This window comes from Lepidochelys kempii, chromosome 3 (genome assembly GCF_965140285.1).
Source record: "Lepidochelys kempii isolate rLepKem1 chromosome 3, rLepKem1.hap1, whole genome shotgun sequence".
In the NCBI taxonomy this organism is placed as follows: domain Eukaryota; kingdom Metazoa; phylum Chordata; order Testudines; family Cheloniidae; genus Lepidochelys; species Lepidochelys kempii.
This window is the reverse complement of record NC_136382.1, coordinates 56,980,558-56,992,630: the sequence shown is the minus strand read 5'-3', so window position 1 is coordinate 56,992,630 and position 12,073 is coordinate 56,980,558. Positions and strand designations below refer to the sequence as shown.

The 12,073-nt window shown below is 41.0% G+C and overlaps 1 protein-coding gene across 11 annotated transcripts in view; it reads right to left on the bottom strand.

Annotated features, from left to right (window-relative positions):
• FAM135A (family with sequence similarity 135 member A) overlaps positions 1–12,073 on the bottom strand; it is a 140,554-nt gene that overhangs the window by 48,163 nt on the left and 80,318 nt on the right. For all 11 annotated transcript variants that reach the window (XM_078852105.1, XM_078852103.1, XM_078852106.1 and 8 more), the window contains one exon: positions 4,638–4,793. In XM_078852105.1, coding sequence (XP_078708231.1) covers positions 4,638–4,793 — 156 coding nt within the window. The remainder of the gene's footprint in view (positions 1–4,637; positions 4,794–12,073) is intronic.

Sequence of the window (12,073 nt, the reverse complement as noted above, 5' to 3'; positions counted from 1 at the left end):
CAGGGGAGCCGGCTGCCCGAACCCCAGTGCTCCATGTGGGGCTGGCAGCCTGAGCCCCAGGGAGAGAGGGGCAGGGCAGTTGGGGCTGGCAGCCCGAGTCCTACCCCTGTCAGCGGGGGAGCCGGCCACCCGAACCCCAGCGCTCCACATGGGGCCGGAAGCCCGAGCCCCAGGAAGAGCTGGGCCGGGCAGTTGGGGCTGGCAGCCCGAGCCCTGCCCCCATGAGCGGGGGAGCCGCAGCCAGAACCCCAGTGCTCCGTGCAGGGCTGGCAGCCTGAGCCCCAGGGAGAGAGGGGGCCGGGCAGTTGGGGTTGGCAGCCTGAGCCCCGGCGGTCACCGGAGCGGTCAACGGGGTCCAGCAGCAAGAGCCCCGCCGAGTGTGGAGGAAATTTAAACTTAAATCCCTGGAAATATTCATTTTTAAGAGGGGGTTCACGAGATTTCAGAATTTAGTGAAAGGGGTTTGCGGGCTGTTAAAGTTTGGGAACCACTGCTCTAATTTTAAAATCTTTTTTCACATAACCTACCTAATTAAAAACCTCATTAGCTGTACATTGTAATTGTGTACATACAAACTCTCACTCAACAAGACTGTAGTTATTTTTGTAATGTAGCAATCAAAATCTGTTGCAATTTTTAACTCAGAGGGATGATGTCTTATTAAAGGTAATCTGCAAGAATTTTAAAAAATAATATAATTGCATTATGTGCTGAATGTCTCCAATAACAAAAATTCGGCATAATTGCTTCAGAAATATTTATATTGCAATACCAAGACATACAATGAGCATAAAAAACAGACCCAGATGTCTTCGATAAACAGCACACAAAATCCAGTACAAGGAAAATCAATCAGCATAATACAGGTTTATCGCAGGAAGAGGTGATACTTTGCAGAAAGGATAGTCTATAAATATGAGAATAGTTAAATTAGCAAAGATGAAGCATTTAATAGAGCATGTTATCAAGCAATGTATCAATTTCTTGCAATAAAGGCGCACAAGACTTTCTGTGGCAGAGAGGATAATAAATAGGATCTCTCATATCACAACTAAATGTATTAGCAGCCTAAAACCAAAAAGGCTGCACCATCAGACATGAGCAGATCATATCATAAGTGAGCCCCCTTTTCACTGCAAGCTCTCCAGCACAAGGATATCTCAGGAATCCCCAGAGCATAAAGACTCTCATTAGTATTTACTGAATAACACAAGTGCTATATTGTGCATCCCAGAATTAGGTTCCAAGTACACAGTCAAACATTCTCTTAAATCAATGCTCATAAATTTACTATTCATTTTTAAATTTTAGGTCCCCATAACTCCAGGATTTTTGGCTGCTGCTGCTACAATGATATGTGAACAGCAGAGTGTCTTCTGTGGACTGCAACATAAACCAGAATTTTCTGCTCAATCCTGCAGCCACACTTTATGGGGTCAATTAAGTGGACATAGATTTTTGTTTATTTTTCATTAAAAGGCACGTGTTTGCACAGTGTTTCAGAGAAACAGTTTTTAAACATCTTTTGATATAGAAAATGATGAAAATCACCTTTGCAAACCAGTGCTTTATAACTTAAAAAGTTCCATTTAACTGCCCCCTACAAGTTGGCTCCAGGAGGGTTTCCTAGTTAATGGTACATCACCCAATTCATGCCCAACTGTGGCCAAAGAGCTAGACTCAATAACCTGAGTTTGTCAGGCCTAAAAGAAAAAGAAAAGTTTAATATTACTTATGCCCTGCATGCCCCTTTCACCCTTTGATGTCTGGACAGAGCACCTACTGTATGGGAACCTTAAAAATTTGTTTTAAAAATACTTGCAGGTCACTTTTGAAAAGAGATGAATTAGCTTAGTTCTTTTTAGCTATAAAAAGGGTCACCTTCAAGTACAGAGCTGTCACTTCAGAAATGTGGCAGTGTGTGCATCCCTCCATAGAACCCTACATTGTGGATAACATGGAATTATTCCATCCCAACTTGGGGCTGTGCATCTGGATTTGCACCCAGCCACGTAGCCAGGAGGGAACAGGGGGAGCGATCCAAAAAAAAGCGCCACCCGCTCCAGCGCTTTTACTGAGCCAGCAGCGCGCCGGCGGCCGGCCCTCACTTGCTCTGGGTGTCTTCGGCAGTACTGAAGGTCCCGCCGCCTAAGACCTGGAGTGGGTGGCGCCTTTTTTTTTGGATCGCTCCCCCTGTTCCCTCAACAGGGGAAAATTTAAAAGGTGCCAAGACTTTGACAAGGCGCCACTTGTGCTCAGTGGGGGAGTGACCGCTGCCCCACTCCCCCCCAGCTATGCAACTGTTTGCACCTCTGGGAAGTATATTCCCGTAGCTACGTTTGAAGATTTAAAAGTTTGGTTTTCTACCAAAGAAGTAAATTTCAGCAATGTTTATGCTCAAAAATGATTCTGAGGTCAAAAGTAGCTTGAAAACAGCCATCCCTCAACTTCAAAAGAGAACCTAAAGCAGGACCATATAGTAGCAAATTACTTTATTAGTACACAGTACAAGTTCCTTTTAAATACATCATATCTCAAATGGATATAAAAAGAATATAAAGATAAAAAAGCTCCTGTAAAACCATTCAACGCTGTCAAAAATATGGAGGGGACCTCTGTAGAAGCTCTGTAGGACATTACAGTGGAGTGGAAGCTTGCAGGGATAGGGATCTTGGGAAAAAATGTTTTTGATGATGTGTATATCTCAACCCAGTTAATGGGGTGTTCAGTATATACTGATGAAGTAGACAAATTACCTAAAATAAGTGCATCAATATTTAATTTTCAAAGATAACTGAGCTAGAAAGATTAAAAAAATTAAAATCAGAGGATATTTAAAAACAAGTATAAGATACTGCACATACAAATCATTACCTAAAATATTTTATCTTTAACATCAGAGCTAAGGTAGAAAAAAAATATTTAAACTTCTGTATTCTTATTATACAAACAGTCTGTAAACATCAACATACTATCTGGGCTCTCATACAGCTATTTCTAAGTAAGAGTGTCTTCCCCTTTATGTCCAACCTCAGAAATAATTTGGAGGATCCTCACTATTGCTATTGATTTTACATGGAAGGTGCTCAGATACTACAGTGATGGGTGGCAGTGTAAGACTAGGATAGATACATTGTTGCATGGGGTCATCCAACTACTAATAAAACATCCTTCCTACAGAACAAGTTTTGCATCAAGATTCAAGGCTCAGTCTGTCCAGGAGAAACCAGTTCCACAGTCATGAGTTCTTTCACTAAGAAGGCAGAGTATCCAGCTCTTGTGCTAGGTATACCCTGGACTCAATCAAAGTGTCTCTGATAACTGTGGGGCCCAAAGAGAAAGGTTTTTGAGACAGCTGGGTCACAAGCCAGCCAATGCTTTGTAGAGGACTAGAACCTTGAAACAGACTTTATGTTGAATAGGTAACTACTGTAATGTATAAAGCACTGGTATGATGTGGTATGAAGGGCCAGTGCTGCTCAGCAGATCAGCTGCAAAGTGTTGTACCAGCTGCAGCTTCCAGGTGACTTTTTGTTTATCCCAGATATAGTGCGTTACAATAATTTAGCATGAACATGACAGTCATGGATCACTGTGGTTAGGTCTCATTCAGTAAGGTCTGAGACCGTTTCCTGATCAGCTATAAACAGAAGAGGTTTCTAGCTACTCATGCTATCTCGGAGTCTACACTCCAAGTTTGCACATAACCTTGATAAAAGGGATATAAAATACTAAACGGTTAAATCGTTAACCCCCAGCATGGCCCTCCAACCCCAGCCCCTGGGCCAGCCCTCCAACCCCATCCCCAGCTGTACTGCCGGAGCAGCCCCTGCCGCCCAGGCTGGCTGGCCAGAGCAGCCCCTCTCCCTTTAATCGGTTAACCTTTTAAACGACATAATTGTAATAATTTAAATTGTTAACTTTTTAAATGGATAATTACATCCCTACTTGATAATTGAAGAGAGGAGGAAGAAAATACCTTCATTTGAGGTTCCAGTCATAGTTTTTGCTTATTCTTGAAAATATTTTACTCTTAACCAACATCACCTCTGTTTTGCCTAAAATAAGCCCAAGGCAGATGCTTTTCACTCATGTTCCAGGTTGTTTCTGATTTGTCTCTTCTCTTCTAAGATTCCCCATAACAGGCTTTTCTCTTCAAGAAGTCATGAATGCTATCATTTCTTAAGTTGCACATTTTGATTCATGGCTGGCAAGGAACACCTACATGTAACAGCGAAGTACAATGGATAGACCAGCTAGGTAGGACTCCTAAAGAAAAATATATTATTCTGCACAAATGCTACCTCTCCAGAGCCTGAAATTTTTCTTCTAAGCTGGGTTTCTTTTTCAGAAATGCAATTAATTGCTGCTTTGTAGTAAACATGTGTGTCTTTTAATTACTTTTAAAATCACATTTCACCAAGTAGCATCAATAATTTAATTCACAATTATAAATGCAGTACAAAAGCTACACTCAAAGTTCTACTCTTCTGATTTTCACAAACATAGCAGAAAAAAAGTAGAATTTGTCATCTCATTGAAAACCTACCAGTTTACAGAATAAAAGGTCATAAATAAAGCTTAAAAAGATATGAATTTGTTCTATGTAATGCTCAACCATCAGGTTCAATACTTACCCTCAGTGTGTGATGTTCTTGTGCTAGTAATGCTGTGACTTCCTCCTGCAAGGTAATGATCTCTAGAAATTGCCCCCACAGAGCCATCAGAAGAGAGCAAAGCTGTGCAAGATTCATGTTTATAAGTTCTGCCAGTTCATCAGGATTTTCCATTTTCTGAAGTCAGGAAAAAATATTCTTACTAAATCTATAAATGCTTGTTTATAGATGATGCCTTCACATGAACACAAAAACAATGAAATAAACTCAGTTTCATATGGTAAAATATTTACCCTTACAACAATTCTACAAAAAGAGAACTCTTAAATTAAAGCTTTTTTGTCCAAACATCAAAAACAACTGGTTTCATTTAAAATTACATTACTAACAGAACACTTTTTGTGTGGTTCCAGATATTATCCTAGAAAGTCTTTTAGAATCAGGTCACATCATCTTAAATTACAATGAGAACTTGACTCGTATCAACTGTAATTTTAAAATGAAGGCCAGGTTGTAACCACTGTACTTGGTAGAGTTCTAAACTACAGTGTGAAGTACAAAAACTGGGAATCAGGAATTAGAAACATGACACTAACAAAAATTGTATCACAGCCAATGATGGGTGTTGCGGGAATAAAACTGAGACACTGATGCTATCATACAACTAGTTTAAAACAAGTCATCTCCCCTCCAGAACTGACCCCACTGATTATGACTGTGTGATACTTGTATTTTTAAGTCAGTTTGCTTCCTCAGGGCCCACTCTCACACGGTGTTAATGACCTCATAGAACCAGGCCCTCTCAAAAGAAAGATACATAGGAAATTAGTCTTTCCTTCTTCATAGTTTACTGGATCCCTAGGACATTCTCTTGTAGCATGGTTCCATTACAGTTAAATGTAATTTGAGTGCTACGGACGGTGTCTTTGGTTAGTATTCCCTGAAATAAGGGATTTTAATATTCAACTACTATGTATATTTTAACACTAATCTAAAATGATCTCAAAAATACAGCACCATACATTAAAATTGCTATTGGACCAGCTGCATGTTCTTTAAGCCCTACTATAAACATATAAATGGCAGGCGAAGTGGTAAGAGAAGGTAATCAAGGTGAGAAATTATCAAGGTATTGAGGCAAACGTTTTAGCAGCTGAGTTAGTAAAGAAAGAGCTGATTTTGGTCATGTTATAGAGAAAGAAGAAACAGGAATTACATGTAGTGTGATAATGCACAAGTCCTCCCTTCTTCAGTTCCTTCCCACTATTTGTTGCTCTCATTTGACATTCTGTCTGAACTTTAGGCTGCATGAACTTCAGGGCCTAGCCCAATCTGAAGGAGGGGGAGGAGCAGGGGCAGGTAAATGCAGCTTCCATCTATCTTGTCCTAGTATTTTACCTAAATCTCCTTTGCTGCAGATTAAGCCCAATACTTCTTGTCGTACATTTAGCAGACATGGAGAACAACTGATCACAGTCATCTTTATAACAACCCTTAATATATTTGAAGACTTATCACGTCCTCTCAGTCTTCTTTCCTCCAGAATAAATATGCGCAGGTTTTTTTTTTTTTTAAAACCTTTCTTCAGAGTTCTGTTTTTTTCTAAATTCCTTATCATTTTCTTGCTTTCCTCTGGACTCTCCAATTTTTCCACATCCTTCCTAAAGTGTGGTGCCCAGAACTGGATACAATACTCCAGCTGAGACCTCAGCAGCGCCAAGCAGAGCTGGACAAGTACCTCCCATGTCTTACATACGACAATCCTTTTAATACACCCCAGAATGCTGTCACATTGTTGATTCATTTAATTTGTGATGTACTATAACCCCCCAATCCTTTTCAGAAGTACTGCCACCTAACCAGTTATTTCCCATTTTGTGTTTGTGCATTTGATTTTTCCTTTCTAAACGTAGACTCATAGACTTTAAGGTCAGAAGGGACCATTATGATAATCTAGTCTGACCTCCTGCACAACGCAGGCCACAGAATCTCACCCACCCACTCCTGTAACAAACCCTCGACCTATGTCTAAGCTACTGAAGTCCTCAACTCATGGTTTAAAGACTTAAAGATGCAGAGAATCCTCCAGCAAGTGACCCGTGCCCCACGCTGCAGAGGAAGGAGAAAACCCACCCAGGGCCTCTGCCAATCTGCCCTGGAGGAAAATTCCTTCCCGACCACAAATATGGCGATCAGCTAAACCTGAGCATGTGGGCAAGACTCACCAGCCAGACACCCAGGAAAGAATTCTCCGTAGTAACTCAGATCCCACTCTATCTAGCGTCCCATCACAGGCCATTGGGCATATTTACCGCTAATAGTCAAAGATCAATTAATTTCCAAAATTAGGCTATCCAATCATACCATCCCCTCCATAAACTCATCAAGCTTAGTCTTGAAGCCAGATATGTCTTTCACCTCCACTTCTCCCCTTGGAAGGCTGTTCCAGAACTTCACTCCTCTGATGGTTAGAAACCTTCGTCTAACTTCAAGTCTAAACTTCCTGATGGCCAGTTTATATCCATTTGTTCTTGTGTCCACACTGGTACTGAGCTTAAATAATTCTTCTCCCTTCCTGGTATTTATCCCTCTGATATATTTATAGAGAGCAATCATATCTCCCCTCAGCCTTCTTTTGGTTAGGCTAAACAAGCCAAGCTCTTTGAGTCTCCTTTCATAAGACAGGTTTTCCATTCCCCGGATCATCCTAGTAGCCCTTTTCTGTACCTGTTCCAGTTTGCATTCATCTTTCTTAAACATGGGAGACCAGAACTGCACACAATATTCCAGATGAGGTCTCACCAGTGCCTTGTATAACAATACTAACACCTCCTTATCTCTACTGGAAATACCTCACATCCCAAGACCGCATTAGCTTTTTTCACAGCCATATCACACTGGCGACTCATTGTCATCCTGTGATCAACCAATACTCCGAGGTCCTTCTCCTCCTCTGTTACTTTCAAGTGATGTGTCACAAGTTTATAACAAAAATTCTTGTTATTAATCCTTAAATGCAGGACCTTGCACTTTTCACTATTAAATTTCATCCTATTACTATTACTCCAGTTTACAAGGTCATCCAGATCTTCCTGTATGATATCCCAGTCCCTCTCTGTATTGGCAATACCTCCCAGCTTTGTGTCATCCGCAAGCTTCATTAGCACATTCCCGCTTTTTGTGCCAAGGTCAGTAATAAAAAGATTAAATAAGATTCGTCCCAAAACCAATCTCTGAGGAACTCCACTAGTAACCTCCTTCCAGCCTGACAGTTCATCTTTCAGTATGACCCGTTGTAGTCTCCCCTTTAACCAGTTCCTTATCCACCTGTCAATTTTCATATTGATCCCCATCTTTTCCAATTTAGCTAGTAATTCCCCATGTGGAACCATATCAAATACCTTACTGAAATGAAGGTAAATTAGATCCACTGTGTTTCCTTTGGCTAAAAAATCTGTTACCTTCTCAAAGAAGGAGATCAGGTTGGTTTGACATGATCTATCTTTTGTAAAACCATGTTGTATTTTGTCCCAATTACCATTAACCTCAATGTCCTTAACTACTTTCTCCTTCAAAATTTTTTCCAAGACCTTGCATACTACAGATGTCAAACTAACAGGCCTGTAGTTACCCGAATCACCTTTTTTTCCCTTTCTTAAAAATAGGAACTATGGTAGCAATTCTCCGGTCATACGGTACGACCCCTGAGTTTATAGATAAATTAAAAATTCTTACTAATGGGCTTGCAATTTCAGTGCCAATTCCTCTAATATTCTTGGATGAAGATTATCTGGGCCCCCCGATTTAGTCCAATTAAGCTGTTTGAGTTTCGCTTCTACCTCAAATATGGTAATGTCTACCTCCATATCCTCATTCCCATTTGTCATGCTACCATTATCCCTAAGATCCTCTTTAGTCTTATTAAAGACTGAGGCAAAGTATTTGTTTAGATATTGGGCCATGCTTAAATTATCCTTGACCTCCACTCCATCCTCAGTATTTAGCAGTCCCACTTCTTCTTTCTTTGTTTTCTTCTTATTTATATGGCTATAGAACCTTTTACTATTCGTTTTAATTCCCTTTGCAAGGTCCAACTCGACATGACTTTTGGCCTGTCTCACTTTATCCCTACAAGTTCTGACCTCAATAAGGTAGCTTTCCTTGCTGATCCCTCCCATTTTCCACTCCTTGTAGGCTTTCTGCTTTTTCTTAATCACCTGTCTGAGATGCTTGCTCATCCAGCTTGGTCTACAACTCCTGCCTATGAGTTTTTTCCCCTTTCTTGGGATGCAGGTTTCTGATAGTTTCTGCAACCTTGACTTGAAGTAATTCCAGGCCTCCCCCATCTTTAGATCCACAAATTCTTCAGTCCAATCTACTTCCCCAACTAATTTCCTTAATTTTTTAAATTTAGCCCTTTTGAAATCAAAATGCCTCATCACAGACCTATTTTTGTTTATCCTTCCATTTAGTTTGAACTGAATTAACTCATGATCGCTCGAACCAAGGTTGTCCCCTACAACCATTACTTCTATGAGGTCCTCACTGCTCACCAAAACCAAATCTAAAATGGCATCCCCTCTTGTTGGTTCAGCAACTACTTGGTGAAGGAATCCATCAACTATCGCATCCAGGAAAATCCGAGCCCTATTATTATTACTAGCACTTGTCCTCCAGTCTATATCTGGGAAGTTAAAGTCTCCCATGATCACACAATTCCAATTAGTATTTACTTCATTAAAAACATTAAAGAGGTCTCTATCCATATCCAAATCGGATCCCGGCAGTCTATAGTACACCCCAAGCACTATCCCAGGGGAGGCTATAGTAGCTTTCTTCCCCAATGTATTTTTGCCCAGACAGACTGTGTCTTATCCATTCCGTCACTTCTTATTTCTTTACAGTCTACCTCATCACTGATATACAATGCTACTCCACCACCTTTGCCTTTATTTCTCTTTCCTAAACAGCACATACCCTTCAATACCTGTACTCCAGTCATGACGACTATTCCACCATGTTTCTGTTACCCCTAGAATATCTGGTTTCACTTCCTGCACCAGTAGCTCTAGTTCCTCCATTTTGTTACCTAGGCTCCTCGCATTGGTGTACAGACATCTTAATTTTTGCTGTTTGGCCTCACTCACATTCTGTACCCAATTAGGCATAGACATTCTACCATCAGTATCACCTATTAGACTAGTATCTACACTACCCTTCCTCCTTATGTCCATTCTCCTACCCAGGGCTGTACCCTTTCTTACTTCGTTTTCTTCCCTCTCAATGTTAAAATCCGGCATGGAGATTACCTGGACATCTCCCAACCATCTCCCCCAAATTCACAGTTTAAAGTTCTCAATCAGTTGTGCCAGCCTCCATCCTAAAACTCTATTTCCCTCCCTACTCAGGTGAAGTCCATCCCGAGAGAACAGTCCTCTGTCCATGAATGCTTCCCAGTGGCCATACATCCCAAAGTCCTCCTTATAGCACCACTGCCAGAGCCATCTGTTGATCATCATCGCCTTGTGCTTTGTACTCCTCTTCACTGAATTTCAGACCAATTCTCCAATTTGTCTTGGTCCTTTTGAATTCTAATCCTGTCTTCCAAAGTCCTTGCAACCTCTCCCAGTTTGGTGTCATCTGCAGATTTTATAAGCATACTCTCCCCTACATTATTCAACTCATTAATGAAAATACTGAATAGTACTGGACCCAGAACTGACCGCTGTCGGACCTTACCAGATACATCCTCCACATCTGACAGTAAACCATGGATAAGTACCCTTAAGTATGGTTTTTCCACCAGCTGTGCACCCACCTTACAGTAATTTTGTTTAGACCAGTGGTGCTCAACCTCATACTACTGTACCCTTTTCAGGAGTCTGAAGCCTGAGCCCTGCTTCCCGGGACTGAAGTATGTAACTTAGCTTCACGGGTCCCCCTGTGGTGTGGGGCCCAAGGCAATAGCCCTGCTGCTGCCCCCTAATGCTGGCCCTTCACTGCCACCCCACTAAATCTGTCACGCAACCCCTTAGGGGTCATGACGCTCACGCTGAGAAACACTGATCTAAATGAGTTAATATACTCTCTGGAAGACCTCTGCGTAATGCCAGGGGTTTGGGTATCCCTGGTTGAGAACCACTGGTTTAGACCACACTTCACTAGTTTGCTTATTAGAATGTCATGTCAGGACTCTGCCAAAAGCCTTACTAAAATCAAGATATATCACACCTACTGCTCCCCCCTCCCCCATACATGAGGCCTGTAACCCTGACAAAGAAGCAAATTAGGTTGGTTTGGCATGATTTGTTCTTGACAAATCCATGCCGTCTAGTCTTTATAACCCTTTTATCCTCCAGGTGTTTACAAATGGTTTATTTAATAATTTGTTCCAGTATCTTTCAAGATATTAAAGTTAGGCTGACTGCTCTGTAAATCCCCAAGTCCTCTTTTTTCCCCTTTTTAAAAGACATTCTATGTTTGCCCATCTCCAGTCCTTTGGGACCTCACCCATCCTCCATGAGTTCTCTAAGATAATTGTTAACAGTTCCAATATTCCTGCAGCTAGTTCCTTAAGCACCTTAAAATGCATTTCATCAGGCTCTGCCAACTTGAATGCATTTAACTTCTCTAAATAGTCTAACTTGTTCTTTTCCTGTTTTGTCTTCCATTCCTTCCACTTTGTTGTTAATATTAATTGTGTTCAGCATACAGGTGGCTGGAATCTGGTCTTGTGTGGTGTGTTTGTGGGGAGGGTGTAAGTGTAAAATATCCAGCATGCTTTTGAAGGCTTAAAGAGTAAATAATTCAAAGTAAAAAACTTCACAGAGATTTTAATTCTGAGAGATTGAAAATATTGGTATTTTCAACAGTCAGAAAAAAAGAAATAGGAGGAAAAAATATAAAGCTCCATTTTGGAAAAGATTAGTTTAAGATGACAGTGGGACAAGCCAAAAGGAGATATCTTAGACATATTTGGAGACACAAGACTGGAGTGAAAAGACAAAGGACAGAGATTTAGTAATCATCTAGGTGAGGATGAGAGAAGAGATGGGGAACAGAGACATAACCTCTAAGTGATACCAATGGATAAGAGAACAGGGGAAAGGAAAGGATAAGACACCGCTGAAGAAGATTACATGGTGATCACAGTGATGCAGGGGAAACCAGAAGAATGCAGAGGTGAGGAAGCTGTGAGAGGATCTAAGGAAGAGAGGTGTGATCAGCTATGCCCAAAGAAGGAAAGAGATAAAGAAGACTACATAAATGTAAGAAGTTTTCAGTCTGTGAAGCAATGTTGGCCTGTGAAACACTTCCTAGTGGTCCACGGAGAGCTGGCTAGTCACATGGTGCTGACTTTCCTTGTTTCCAGCTTTCACATCATATTAAATACAGGAAATGATTTATTTTTAGCTAATGTTTCTTTTCCACCTAAGCTATACTGCTGTATGTAACTG